General features: G+C 44.4%; 1 protein-coding gene across 1 annotated transcript in view; it reads left to right on the forward strand.

Moving 5' to 3' along the window:
- Nucleotides 1–15406, forward strand: part of LOC135115846 (myb-like protein Q) — a 209441-nt gene that overhangs the window by 90170 nt on the left and 103865 nt on the right. The window contains exon 3 of the mRNA XM_064032859.1: nt 9745–9793. Within this exon, the coding sequence (XP_063888929.1) occupies nt 9745–9793 (49 nt within the window). The remainder of the gene's footprint in view (nt 1–9744; nt 9794–15406) is intronic.

Below are 15406 nucleotides of genomic sequence, written 5' to 3' on the forward strand. Positions count from 1 at the left end.
GGGGGGCGAGGGTTCAGGTCTGGTTTCCTATCCTGGACTGTTGAATAGGCATTGTTCGTAAAGGGATTGGCAATTATGAACGCCGGAAGGACTAATTCTCCTGCGTCGCCGCGGTGGTTGGTGGCCGGGGACGACGCTTGCGCTCGCTAAATAAATGATTGGATTTTCATTAAGTATTGATGAGTCATTGTACCTTCATCTGACGTACTCGCGCGCATATAAAATATTAAAACTAATCCTGGCGTAAGACAAGTGGTGTACAGAGAGAAGGGAGGGGCTGCGGGAGGGGCTGAGTGGGAGAGTGGGAGGGAGAGCGAATGAGAAAGATGGTGGGAGGGGGAAACACAGGGAGAGAGAGAGAGAGTGAAAGCGTTAAGAGTGGAAGAAAGCTAGAGAGAGTGTGAAGAAGAGGGGAAGGATAAGAGGAGGAGGAGGGGAGAGGAAGAGGGTTGAATAGAGAGAGAAAATAAAACAAAACGAGAGTAAAAATATGAAGTGGGAATGTTCATAGGGAGTGGAGAGCGACGAGAGGGGAGGGCAGGTGTTTGTACAGGTAAATCGGACACCTGAGGGAAGGAGAACAGGTGAGAGTAATGACACAACTCTTACCTCCACCTTACCATATTTTCCTCCTCCCCTGCACACCACCCAGCGAGACGAGGAGGAGGAGGAGGAGGAGGAGGAGAAGGAGAAGGAGGAGGAGGAGGAGAAGGCATCCCTCACTCCTTACCAGAGACAACAGGTTTCATAATGAAGCGTCGGGAGGCAACCTTTGGGGCTCATCACGGATGCTGCTCCTCTCGCGCCCGTCTGAGTCCCGTGTTCACAGATACATTACCTTGACGTGCCGCGCCTCGTCCCCGCCGCCGCCTCCTTCAGAAACCCGTGTTTTGTATGTATTGTAAGGCTAAACCGACAAGGATTCTACTTTTAAGCTGAGAAGGGAGAGAAAAAACGCAAATTAAAACGACAGAGAAGAGAGAGAGTGGAGAGAGAGGGAGAGGGACACCGAGACCACGTCGATGTGAGTTACGAATAAATTATTTTAATTTTCGCTGCTGGACGGGGCCGACCCGGGCGAGCGTAGTGTTGACAGTGTTCCAGATTAACTTTTCACTCCTGCCGAAGCCTCAGGTGATCTCCAGTGGTCCCTCGGGCTGCTGCTGGTGTGTGGGGCTCCTGGGCTGGGGGTTGTGGGGATCCTGGGGGGTGTGGAGGGTGTCAGGCCGAAGGAGGGTCTTAAGGCTCCTGATTAGTGAGTGTCGCGATGCTTATCAGTGAAGTGTTCAATATCATGCTTAGTATATACTACACCTGGCGCTCTCTCTCTCTCTCTCTCTCTCTCTCTCTCTCTCTCTCTCTCTCTCTCTCTCTCTCTCTCTCTCTCTCTCTCTCTCTCTCTCTCTGTGTCCTCGTTTTTTCTCAGCATGTTTGGAGATGAGAAGAGAAATTATTAAAATCATCCTTACCATAAATGCCATTGTACTTTGTGTGTGTGTGTGTGTGTGTGTGTGTGTGTGTGTGTGTGTGTGTGTGTGTGTGTGTGTGTGTGTGTGTGTGTGTGTGTGTGTGTGTGTGTGTGTATCCTGCCTCCCCGTTTCCATTATTCCCAAGAATCTTAATGTTAAGTCATGAACATATATTTGCTTTGGTCATAATTTACGTGTAATGTGTAAACGACTCCGATTCATATTCTCTCTCTCTCTCTCTCTCTCTCTCTCTCTCTCTCTCTCTCTCTCTCTCTCTCTCTCTCTCTCTCTCTCTCTCTCTCTCTCATTCCTTTACTTTCTTTTCCATCTTCCTCCTCCTATTCCTCTTATTTCTCATTTTTTCCCTTTTTCCTCCGTACTTTCCTCTCTCCTTTCACTCCTCTTCCTCGTCCTATTTTCCTTTTCCACTTCCTCTTCCTCTTTCTCTTCCTCTTCCCGTTCCCGTTTAAGTGCAATATTTTTAATTATCGCAAAAGTCTGGTAACATATTTCACCCCGTTGGAAAGGTGTTGGGAGGTAATTTTGGTAATATAATTAATTAGTAGATTACGTATTAATCGCTCTGTAAATCATTTTAATGCTGACGTCTGATTGGTGGTTCATCGGGCGTTCTCATTGGCTAGCGACCGGCAGGTGGGCTTTGGGGCTTAACCTGTGTGTGTGTGTGTGTGTGTGTGTGTGTTTTGGTAATGGTAGTAGTTTAATGCCGCGGAATACATGATATGGTGCTTTAATGGTGGTACAAGTAGTAGTAGTAGTAGTAGTAGTAGTAGTAGTAGTAGTAGTAGTAGTATTTGTTGGTGTTATTGTTGTTGTAGGAGAGAAGTAGTAGCAATAGTAGTAGTAAGAACATATGTTGGTATTGTTTTTGTAGGAGAGTAGTAGTAATAGTAGTAGTAGTAGTAGTAGTAGTAGTAGTAGTAGTAGTAGTAGTATTTGTTGGTGTTGTTGTTGTTGTAGGAGAGAAGTAGTAGCAATAGTAGTAGTAATAGCATTTGTTGGTGTTATTTTTTGTAGGAGAGAAGTAGTAGTAGTAGTAGTAGTATTTGTTGGTGTTATTGTTGTTGTAAGAGAGAAGTAGTAGCAATAGTAGTAGTAATAGCATTTGTTGGTGTTATTTTTTGTAGGAGAGAAGAAGTAGTAGTAGTAGTAGTATTTGTTGGTGTTATTGTTGTTGTAGGAGAGAAGTAGTAGCAATAGTAGTAGTAAGAACATTTGTTGGTATTGTTTTTGTAGGAGAGTAGTAGTAATAGTAGTAGTAGTAGTAGTAGTAGTAGTATTTGTTGGTGTTATTGTTGTTGTAAGAGAGAAGTAGTAGCAATAGTAGTAGTAATAGCATTTGTTGGTGTTGTTGTTTTTGTAGGAGAGAAGTAGTAGTAGTAGTAGTAGTAGTAGTAGTAGTAGTAGTAGTAGCAGTAGTAGAAATTATGAAAACAATAATAATTAAAATAAAGAACGTCCTATGGGATGGATTTCTTCATATCTGGAACCATCGACAAGAGATATCCCTCCTCCTCCTCTTCCTCCTCCTCCTCCTCCTCCTCCTCCTCCTCCTCCTCCGTCGTTAAGGCCGGGCAGAGGGAGAGATAAGCCGGAGTTTGGAATAATATTAAAACTTCTCCAACTAGTTCCTTTGATCCGTGCCGACCACCATATTTAGGGATTCCTTATCACTCGTTATCATCGTGTTATCAAGTGCTTGACTTCCACTATTGTATATGTTCTGTCCCTCCTTTTTATATATTATTTCTATGTATGTGTACGCTTCTGTCCTCTTTTATCAGACGGTTCTTTTGTTTCCGCCTTTTTTCCCTTCTCTGTGTCTGTTATCTTCCTACTTTTTCCTTCTTCTCAGTGTTGTTGGTGGTGGTTGGTGTTGATGTTGCTGTTGCTCTCGGTTGCATTGCGTACTGTGTTATGAAATTAGAGTTAAATACACAACAGGGAAGTCGTAAATTACAACGTTTATTTCGCTCGAGTGCCGGAATGTACAACAGGCCACCAATACTAATACAATATGAAAGTAATGATAGTAAAAACCCAAGCAGCAATCCCTCCTTTTGTAACGCGTTATTTCCATCCCGCTCTCACCGCTGTAATAATCATGGTGGTATTCATTTATATTTTGTACACGCTTTTCCCCCCGCCGGCGTGTATTCCTGTAGTAATTCCTCATTTTTATGATAATTTGCCAATCCTCGCATCGCCTCATGAAGGAAAGATTCAGTGTGCTTTATTATCCGTCGCGCCAAGACTTGAATTTGTATCCTCACGCCGCACTGACTCGAAATAACACACTGGAATTTCCCACAGCGGAGAAAAGGTACTGAAGGAGGTGGAGGTGGTGGGAGAGGACGAAGGGGAGGGGGCGGCAGTAAGAGTAGTAAGAGTAATAAATAAAGTAAAGGTAGAAGAGACGAAAATGGAGGAGGGGGAGGAAATTAAGAAGTGCGGGAACAAGAGAGACGGAGAGGAAGAGAGAGAGAGGGGGAGGAGAAGTAGAAGAGATTGGAAAGAAATGAGGAGAATAGGTGAAAAAGCAGGTGGAGGAGGAGGAAAAGGGGAAAGAAGAGCAGGAGGACAAATATCAGTAAGAATAATAAAGATAGAAGAGAAAATAGAAAAAGAGGAATTAGGGAGAGTGAAGAAATACACACACACGAAAGAAAAAAAAGGAGAGAGAAGAAAAGATGATGATAAGTGAAAAGATGAACAAGAAGGAAACAGAAGAGATGGAATGGAGTGGAGGAGAAAAGTCAAGATGCAGGAAGAGAAAGAAGAGGAGTAGATAAAAGCTGCAGTAAAGGAAGGAATAGGAGGAAGAAGTAGAAAACAAGGGGTGAAGTGGTGGAAAGGAATCATTCAGAGAGAGAGAGAGAGAGAGAGAGAGAGAGAGAGAGAGTAATGCGCTGTACTCTTTTATTCATGTTTCGTCATCATCCGTGACTGCAAAGAAAAAAAGAACAAGATAATTTAAGTTTCACAATGAGTGACGAACGTAAAGCGAAAAGAGAAATGCTAAAGAGAACAGAATAACGAAGCGAAAACAAGAAAAATAGATGTTTAGAAATGAAAAAAAGGAAAGTGGAAGGTGAAGGAATAATACAAGGAATATAATTTTTGATAATGTTTTTAGAAAGAGAGAGAGAGAGAGAGAGAGAGAGAGAGAGAGAGAGAGAGAGAGAGAGAGAGAGAGAGAGAGGAAAAAGAAAAGGAATAGAAGAAAAGTCAAAAGAAAGGACAAGTGACCCCCAGAACGTAATAAAGTGTAAATAAACAAAACGAAAGAAAAAGGTCATAATAAATTGCACCTCTCTCTCTCTCTCTCTCTCTCTCTCTCTCTCTCTCTCTCTCTCTCTCTCTCTCTCTCTCTCTCTCTCTCTCTCTCTCTCTCTCTCTCTCTCTCTCTCTCTCTCTCTCTCTCTCTCTCTCCCCCTCCACACCTCGCAGCCTCCACCTCGTCCACCATTACCTGTCCACACCCACACCTGCCGTGATGTCTGAGGCGCAGGTGTGGCTCAGGGAACTTAATTAACGTGGGAAGCGAGTAGTGAACCCGTCCACGTCCCTCCTTCCCTCCCTCTTCTCCCCCCGCCCCCTCCCTCCGTCCCTCCCTGACTCCCTTCATTCACTATTATTTTATCCTGTGTGTGTCTCTGTTTCTCTTTCTCCGCGGCAGTAGTAGTTGAGGTTGACTGAAGGAGAGAACGCAGTAAAGTCTCCTTCGCACTCATTATTTTCACAATGTAGACAGAAATCATCCCACGCATGTAATGAGAGTTTTATTTATTCATTCATTCATTTACTTCTTCCTTCGGGTAATTGTTGCGTATGAAGCCAAGATGAGTTAGGAGTTCGTGGGTGTATAAAAAAAGTAGTACCTTCGGACACGTACGTATGTTGCTACTTGTTCCTTGTGCGAAATAACGTGCTGTTCGATGGAGTGCGTGAGGAATAAAAGGAAAAGTCGCCAAGTCGCTGTTGTTTTAGTGTCGTTCTTCGTCGAGGTTCAGAAGAGAATGACGTATGTTGTGTTGATTCCACGAGGGAGAATTAGAAAGCTACATTGAAGATTCCTTGAAAATAAATAAAAGAGATGACGTGATAAGGCGATGACGAGAGGAAGAAAGTAAGAGAGAAAGGGAGGGAGACACGGAGACGGTAAGGGCAGGAGGAGGAGGAATAGTAGTAGGTATTGATGGGAAAGAAGAGAGTATTGATGATGAAGGAGCAGCAAGAGAGATATATTGATGGGATGAGGCGGGGAGCAGAGAGATTGGTCAATGATGGATGATGGCTGCCATCTCACGTCTCTGCAACATTCACCCCCCTCGACGCAAGTATAAATGTCAGCATCAATGTTCGATGTGGTAATCCCGAGGCGCTCATAAAATTGTCAGCCTGAAAATACGTCAGCAGCTCCGACCGTCAGCCGCCAGCCGTAGATTCCCTCCTCCTCCTCCTCCTCCTCCTCCTCCTCATCCTCATTTTCTTCTTTTCTTACTTTTAATCTTGTTCAGTTTTTTTTTTTTCTTGTTCTTATCTTTGGTCTTCTTGTTCTTGTTCTTCTTGTTCTTCATATTCCTGTTCTTCATATTCTTTTTCTTCTTCTTCTTTCTTCTTCTTCTTCTTCTTCTTCTTCTTCTCTCCTTTATTTTTGCTTTATTCCTATTTCACCTGTTCATTTTTAAGTTTGTTTTGATTTTTTTCTCTCCTTTTTCTTCCCTTCATCGTTGTCCTCCTCCTCCTCCTCCTCCTCCTCCTCCTCCTCCTCCTCCTCCTCCTCCTCCTCCTCCTCCTCCTCTAATGGAACTGTCCCTACGCGCGTCTTCTTGTCCTTACCTAAATGAAAGTTAATATAAAAATCGATTTATTGTTTTCTTTTCTTTTTCTTACATTTTTCATTATTTTCGTCGTGTTTTTCCCTGCAATACATAAATAGGAAGAGGTTACTTGGCCATTTAAAGAGAATAATAAGTTACCGTTCCCTCTTTTTGCTCGTTTCCTAATCTTTATTATTATTGACATATTAGCTCGAAAGTGTTAAGTGGTTGTTGGATAAGAAAAAAATAAATACGTTTTTTTTCGTTTTTTTTTTCTTATTTTCTTTTCTCTTTTTTTTAATGAAAGGTCGTAAAGTCGGTCGTTAATGTTTCTTTATCTCTCTCTTATCTCGGTGTTTATGTTTCCTGTGTTCTGAGAAATGCACTGAGATCGTTTTATTCATATTTACTTTCTTTCTTGTTTGTGTACACGTTTATTTATTTATTTATTTTATTCCCGCAGGTCACGTGGGTCGATTTTTTTTTTATTAGTCTCTCTCTCTCTCTCTCTCTCTCTCTCTCTCTCTCTCTCTCTCTCTCTCTCTCTCTCTCTCTCTCTCTCTCTCTCTCTCTCTCTCTCTCTCTCATTTTTTTCTTTCCAGTGTTAATTTTGGATCTAGTTACATGATAACCTTTCTTCTTCTTCTTCTTCTTCTTCTGTTTCTTCTTCTTCCTCCTCCTCCTCCTCCTCCTCCTCCTCCTCCTCCTCCTCCTCCTCCTCCTCCTCCTCCTCCTCCTCCTCCTCCTCCTCCTCCTCCTCCTCCTCCTTGTCCTCTTCCTCCAAATCGGATTAGGTACAAAATATGGAATGCTATTTTTTCATCTTCGTCTCTCTCTCTCTCTCTCTCTCTCTCTCTCTCTCTCTCTCTCTCTCTCTCTCTCTCTCTCTCTCTCTCTCTCTCTCTCTCATATTTTTGCTATAAGTAACACCTTTATTTTCCTTTTGATCGAGTTACCAACAAGATAATACACAAAGTCGATTATTGATATTATCTTCATTTCATTTCCTCCTTCTGAGTATTTGTTGTTTTCTTCATCTCCTTTATTTATTTATTTTCCCCCATTCCACACACACACACACACACACACACACACACACACACACACACACACACACACACACACACACACACACACACACACACACACACACACACACACACACACACACACACACACAGATCTATACCTTCCATACCATAATTTAATCTATAACTTTCGTTTCTTCTCCTTGTCCTCCTCCTCATAACGTTAGGTAAAATTTTCTCCTATCAGTCCACAGGTAACGCCCGGACAGCCGAGATAAGCCCTGGAAAAGTCGTAAAGTGCTCTGTTTTAGGCTTAGGTGAGGTTAGGTTAATTTAGTTCAAGTTCTGTTTAAGTTAGGTTAGGTTAGGTCAAGTTCTGTTTAGGTTAGGTTACGTTAGGTTAGGTTCGGTTATGTTACGGTAGGTTAGGTTAGTTGAGGCCGAGTTAGTTTGTCATTAGTCATGTTGGGCCACGTTAGGTTAGGGCATGTTCAGTTACGTTGCATTACATTATGTTAGTTTAGTTAATGCTGAGTTAGGATAGGTTAGGTTGCGTCAGGTTAGGTTAGGTTAGTTAATGCTGAGTTAGGATAGGTTAGGTTACGTTAGGCTTATACCCTTCTTAGTCAAGCCTGGCAGTGAGCGAAAATTAATAACAAAATAGTTGATCCTTCTCATCATTCTCTGGAGTATTAAATGTGACCGCGGCGAGATAATTAGAGTTTTGTATTGGTGCTTCAGTTAGTTATCACCAGCTTATATTGAGAGCAGCAGCAGCAGCAGCAGCAGCAGGAGGAGGAGGAGGAGGAAGTGAGAGGTTGCTGTGTAGGTTAGGAGAGAGAGAGAGAGAGAGAGAGAGAGAGAGAGAGAGAGAGAGAGAGAGAGAGAGGAGGGCGGTTATCGAACTGAGCTAATTATGTTGTGAGTGAGCCTACCTTGATGAAGTGTAATATAGCATACCCTCCTCCTCCTCCTCCTCCTCCTCCTCCTCCTCCTCCTCCTCCTCCTCCTCCTCCTCCTCCTCCTCCTCCTCCTCCTCCTCCTCCTCTTGTGGCACATGACCCGCAGCGCAAAAGGGACAAGGAAGTAGTGACGAGAGAGAGAGAGAGAGAGAGAGAGAGAGAGAGAGAGAGAGAGAGAGAGAGAGAGGGGCAAAAGGTAAGATGTGTTTACTTATCTCGATAAGGCAACCCATCTTATCAAAAATATATCAGGTGAATGGGCTTATATAAGAAAAATCAGTGTATAAATAAATAACTGAATAGAAAATAATTACTGATATTGCTTTGTGCCGCTATTGTGTGTGTGTGTGTGTGTGTGTGTGTGTGTGTGTGTGTGTATGTGTGTGTGTGTGTGTAACAAGATCTGTATATCGCTCGTATTGTCTTTTGTCCTCTTTGTCACGTCTCTGTACTCGCCTTTCTTGTCTCTGTATATAACTGTATGAAGAAACAGAGTTCGGGAGTGTTTATTTGCAGAGAGAGAGAGAGAGAGAGAGAGAGAGAGAGAGAGAGAGAGATTGTCAGGTGTATTGTGTTTCTGTGTATTATGTGTCACAGCTGCTTAACTTTAACGGCTGTATATAATTAAGTGAGAAGACGCTATCAATGTTTGCTTATGTGTAGATACAACAGCGGCAACAGCGGCGTCACGAGTACCACTGTTTGTGTCTCCGCTGCGAGTGATACTACTACTGACGAAACGATACATACTGCTCACCCAACTCGCTCATAACCAAAAAATTATAAGTTCTCATCTTCGTGTAGATCCCCCAGAGGTTGGTTAATTTTTTATGTGCTGTTTTACTACACGAGAAACTGAAGGCGTGAAGGTGCGTGATGGTGGCTCAAGGGGAAGTGAGTAGTGTTGTGTTGGTGCATAGAGGCGTGATTGGCGTGTGGTCAGCATGGAGGGTGTTTTTGTGAGGTTTAGAATCCATGTAGGAGAGTATTGTTGCTTGACTCATGTTCTTGTTGTGTTTGTGTTGGTTTTCGTTTATTGATCTCTCTGGCTTGTCATTATTATTTTTTTTTTTTTTTTTTTTACTGTGTGTGTGTGTGTGTGTGTGTGTGTGTGTGTGTGTGTGTTAAGCGTCTATTTTTAAAGTGGTGTCATTTATTTCTTAATATTTCTTTACGTGCTAAGGAATCTGGTCATTGCCACAAACATTAGGAAAAAAACGTTCAATATGTTGCTCCCAGAAAGATAATTATAGGATAAGACACCAAAAAGTTGACCAATTTAATCTCAGAAATGTCTTGATACTCTCTTTGAAGCAGTTAAGCAGTTTTATCTCTCCCTTGCATCACTACTTGCAGGAAAACACGTTAAGGATTAGTGAGGATGAACAATTATGTATATCTGTGTTTGTACAATGGACTCACGCCTCTTCTCTCCCCACAGGCCAAGCTGCTGGAGTCTTCGCACCACTGGATGGGAACCTCAATGGCTGGTCAGTACCTGTTTTGCCTGTAGCCACGTGTGCCCCTCACCGCCCCTCACGGCCCGGCCACACCCGTATCATTCACCCACCCTGTCCTCATTGCCTAAGACTTGCCCTTCACATAAATACATACCATAACTTTAGGCTTCGGAGTCTCAGCCAATCAGAGCCTCGGTACCTTAGCGTTTGCCCTTTTTGTGTGATTTATTTTGGGTGGAAATGGACAGAGGTGGAAACAAAGTTGGGTGCGGTGAACTATAACCTTAGGTGGCCTCGCGCCGGGCCGGGAGGGGCGGCCGTGTGAAGGGCAGACTCGCCTTTTGTTTCGTCCGGTTTGACTCGAGTTTCACGTCCACCTGTCGAAAAGAAAGTAAATTAGAGTGTAATAATTGGGTACTAGTGCGTGTGGTCCCGTCACTTAAATATGTTAGTGGCGGCGGTGGACTCTGCGGGAGGTAAATGTTTCTCCACTATGTTTCATTATTTGTTTTGTTTTAATTATGTGTTTGGTTAACTGTGTTTTGCTCTTTTTGGCTGGCGGGACGGTGACTCGAGTGAGTGAGTGGGCGGGTGCAAACCTTTGCCGGATTTATTCTCCCCCGCCACTTCCCAAAGCAAGTCCCTCTAAATGCTTCCTCATTCCTCTTGGTCTCTCTCTAATGTCTGCTCTGTTTTCCTCACACTCACTATGCTCGTTTTATAGTCGTGGCGGTGATACTAAAGGCACACACACACACACACACACACACACACACACACACACACACACACACACACACACACACACACACACACACACACACACACACACACACACACACTAATCTTGACACCCCCCTCACACACACACAGGTACTCACGCCACACAACAGTGCCATTGATCTCTTCGGGGATTTCCAATTACCTGTCGGCTTGCGTGAAAGAAATCCAGTCGGTCTTTGGTCCCGCGGCAATCGGAACACGTGGGAGTCATGTGTGTTTATGTATGTATGTATGTGTCGCCTTAAATCGTACGCGGAATTTATTTGCATTTCCGTTGTCGAGTTCAAAGGTGCTCGTACATGTAACCTCAGGACAGGTACACACAGGTATTGGGTGAACGGATCCTGCTGCAGTGTTTATCAGAAGTGTTGCAAGTAAGCCAATGAAGTTGCTAGATACAAGAAAATTTACCGTTAGATACGAAGAAAAAAAAGTAGAAGTTTTCCATGTTGTTTTTTTTAAGAGTAATAATCCGGAGAAGTCTTGCAAGGTAACACACAAACAACTACGTGAAAAAGAACCTAAATTGTTTCTAGACTCGAACAAAAGAAACTCAAATCGCCATGAAAAACGATGAGGAAAAAAAGAAAAAGAATTAACATTTTAAGAGCAGTAATCGGCATGGAAGATTAGTGGCTCCCTTTCCTCTCTTCCGGCCACCCAGACAGCCAAGTTTACATTCCTTATAAATAGGAATATATACACATCCTCTGAGGCCGCTGGTTTGTTTATCAGCCTCTGACGTGAGCATTTCCTGGCGATTTAAACAGCTGTCGGCCTCCCCCTTCAGTCGTGAGAGAGAAGGGCACGGGCGATTGTGTGGAGCGCCATTGACAGGCTCAGTGATACATCCCTCATTGTTCTCAGCCGCCCGATTCTCTATTCAGAAAATGTATTTTAGTTGTGATAAGAGAGAGAGTGAGTGAGGGTGGAAAAAAGGGGGGAGGGGGAGTAAGAGATGAAGAATCGTTCGTGTCGGGGGTCAGGAGTCAGGGAGGGAGGGAGAGAGGGAGAGGGAGGGAGGCTCAAGGCTAACACGAGTTGCTCACTGCACGGGAGGATCGGCCGTGTGTGTTTCGGTTTAATCATCCCTCGAGCTGAAGTTACGTAAAGGAAAAGAATAAAAAGTCATAGACGCGTTAGAGAGAGAGAGAGAGAGAGAGAGAGAGAGAGAGAGAGAGAGAGAGAGAGAGAGAGAGAGAGAGAGAGAGAGAGAGAGAGAGAGAGACTAGCAGGGGCAGCGGTACCAGCAGTTACATAAAGCAATAGCAAGTTGGTTCCTCGTAAAAAAAGAAAAAAATAATAATCCCATCGCTGTTTCCACGTGATACTCATACAGCACCACCCTGTGTATGCCTCCTCCTCCTCCTCCTCCTCCTCCTCCTCCTCCTCCTCCTCCTCCTCCTCCTCCTCCTAATGGTTTATCCTGTCCGTCTCCCATCAGCGCACAGGTTTATTTGCAGTTTTAACCCTTGGTAGCGTCGATGGAGGTGTAAAAGGAAGCGGGGCGGGGCGGGGCAGAGGTCCTGGCTGCCTCTGTCCTCATTCCGCGCTGCGCACTGTTTGGATTTCACGTTGTGTGTTTTTCTCGGCGCGTCTGGATTAGTTAACTGTTGCCCATTGTTATTTGTTGTGATCTTCCGTTCTTGTTTTTATTTATTTTTATTTATTTTATTTATTTATTTGTTTTTATAAGTATTTTTCCAGTAATTTTCCAATACATCATTACCTGTGGGTGTTATGGGAGGCGTTTTTAGCTGATTAATTAAGGTATTCACTCTGTTTGTTTGTTTGTTTATTTATTTAGTTATTTACGTTTTACCTTCACTAGTATTGCGTGAGTGTTTGTGTGTCATGCTGTCACCCTTTTATTTCCTTCCTTTTTTTTCCTTTCTTTTGAATAGGAGAGTGTAATTTTTTTCCTTTTTTTTTTCCTAAGGGAGGAGGGTGGTGCTGTTATAATTGTGTATATGTACGTGTGTGTGTGTGTGTGTGTGTGTGTGTGTGTGTGTGTGTGTGTGTGTGTGTGTGTGTGTGTGTGTATTGGGGGGACGCATTGAAATGTTACGACTGGGCGTTGCTCTTGTGTTTTTGTCTGATTGTTTTTGTTATGATGTGCATAAATGTGAGTGAGGGAGAGGGGGAGTTGTTTCTCTCTCTCTCTCTCTCTCTCTCTCTCTCTCTCTCTCTCTCTCTCTCTCTCTCTCTCTCTCTCTCTCTCTCTCTCTCTCTCTCTCTCTCTCTCTCTCTCTCTTCCCCCTCCATCCCCTTTCTCTCTATATATCTCCCCGCATATCCCTCTCCTTTCACTGCCTCCGATCACCCATCCCTTCCCCTCCTTTCTCTCTCTCTCTCTCTCTCTCTCTCTCTCTCTCTCTCTCTCTCTCTCTCTCTCTCTCTCTCTCTCTCTCTCTCTCTCTGGTGTTGTCTTTATTCTCAACCTGATAAATGTTTACAACGCTTTTCCTTCATTCCTTTCCTCCTCCTCCTCCTCCTCTTTCTCTTCCTCCTCCTTATCTCCCTCGTCGTCATCAGCATCCTTCTTGTCCTCCACGCCTTCGTCTTCTTCCTTATCTTCTCCTTCCTCCTCGTCCTTCTTGTCCTCCTCCTCCTCCTCCTCCTCCTCCTCCTCCTCCTCCTCCTCCTCCTCCTCCTTGCAAGTGTAGTTCAGGCTTACGTTGTGTTATAATAATTTCCCTTCACCCTCCCCTGCCTTCCTTAACAACCTACATCTCCGTGCTCTCTTCCTTACATTACTCTCTCTCTCTCTCTCTCTCTCTCTCTCTCTCTCTCTCTCTCTCTCTCTCTCTCTCTCTCTCTCTCTCTCTCTCTCTCTCTCTCTCTCTCTCTCCATCCCACACCTTCCATAAGTGCTCAGGTGTGTGGCGCGGAGCAGGTGTGGCTGGCCCAGGTTTGCATCTGAGTGACTCCCTGCAAGAGGTGACTTCGTTGGCCGTTTAGTCAGTGCCATTGGGGCGAGTCAGGCCTGTAATTACGCCGGCATCAGTATTCTCTAAGAGCTTGTATGAAGTCTTATTATAATCTTGGCAGTCCTGGCGCGCCCCTCCCAACAAGCTGCCCGGCCCCGTGTGCGATATTTGGCTTGCAGATTTAATAGTTGCTTTAAAAGAAGAATTTATTACATCCTCCCTCTACCCTCTCCCTCCCTCTCTCTCTCTCTTTCTTTCTCCTTCTCCCTCTCATTCTCTCTCACATTCACATCTCCCTCCCGCTGGTCTCTTACACCTACCGCCATTTCTCTCTCTCTCTCTCTCTCCCTCCTTCTCTCTCTCTCTCTCTCTCTCTCTCTCTCTCTCTCTCTCTCTCTCTCTCTCTCTCTTCTTCGCCCATGTCATCGTTGCCCTCCTCGTCTTTCTCCTTTATCATGTTCTTCTCATTTTCCGTCTCATGTTCCCCGTACTGGTGTAGTTTTTGTTTTACTGACTTAGATTTTTTACTGTTGCTGGTTAGTCTAATACAACTCACTCTGTTCCCCGGGTTGGTAAGTCACTCTAGCGCTGGACAAGTCAGTACCCCGTAGCTCAAGTCACAATGTGGTACAAGTCACTTCAGTACAGCCTCAGTCATTCCAGCGCCGTATGCAAGCTATTATGCAACGTAAGGCAAGTTAGGCAACACAAGTTAGTTAATTGCAACACTGTGAGTAAGCAGTAGTGAGTGAGTCCTCGCAAGAAATAGCGTAGTTGGTTCCTTTCCTTGGTGTTCGCGTCAAAGAAACGCTTGTATGCATATATTTATTTATTTTTTTGCTGTATATTTATATAAATGCGTTAAGTCGTGTCCCGTTACAGTGAGTCAGCTTTCATAATTACTGGGGCCCGGGTGTCAAGGGTGAGTGCGTATGTACAGTGTCACGCAAAAAGTTTCGACATAGACCCTCAGTACATAGTGTTCCATTGTGTTTCGATCACAACACATTCCTGGCGCAGCGTGTTTCTGGGTGTACAGCGGCGGGCACAGCGCCTCGCTCAGTGTTTTACAGCCCCGCACAGCCCATTACAAGTGGAGTACAGCCAACCAGCCTAACACAACGGTCGCTAAATGACCTAAACAATTTACTATCTCGCCATAACTCCATACCATCCTTCCCTAGCCCAACACGCCAAGTACTAACACAGAATAGCCCAACACTGCCTCTCCCCAGCTGAGCACCATCACTAAATAGCCCAATACCGCCGCTTCCCAGGCAAGTACTAGCACAAAATAGCCCAATACAGCCTCCTCCCACCCCGCCGCAGCCCAGAACAAAGCGGTCCTCATCAGTACTTGAGACACAGGCCATTGCGAGCCCAAACATCCTCACACAACAAAACCAAAACAAAACCTCCGCCCCGCAGTACAAAGTCTCCGTAATTAAATACAAAGATGAACGAACTGACACCAAAAATGGAAAAAATTAAGGAGGAAGTAAAGGGAACAAAGGCGCTGGTATGGAACACGTAGGAGACTCGTCTGTCTTTTTGTCTGCAAGCTTTGTGTTTCGTTTTGGCGCGAAAGGAAATGCGCGCGTGGGTTTGAGCGGCGGGTCAGACGGGGCTATAAAGACGGTAATTAAAGAGAGGGTGAAGCAATACTTGGATTATCCGAAGGTCATCATAACCGCTCGCAAGACAAGACTCAACACAGGCCCTGCTCTCTCTCTCTCTCTCTCTCTCTCTCTCTCTCTCTCTCTCTCTCTCTCTCTCTCTCTCTCTCTCTCTCTCTCTCTCTCTCTCTCTCTCTCTCTCTCTCTGGTATTCCACCTTCGTTCTTTCCTCTCTTCATCTCTCCATCTCTCCGCCTCCTTCTTCTCCACCTCTCCTTCTCCTCCTCCTCCTCTCCCTCCTCCTCCGCTCCTTT

Source organism: Scylla paramamosain, chromosome 30 (assembly GCF_035594125.1).
Source record: "Scylla paramamosain isolate STU-SP2022 chromosome 30, ASM3559412v1, whole genome shotgun sequence".
In the NCBI taxonomy this organism is placed as follows: domain Eukaryota; kingdom Metazoa; phylum Arthropoda; class Malacostraca; order Decapoda; family Portunidae; genus Scylla; species Scylla paramamosain.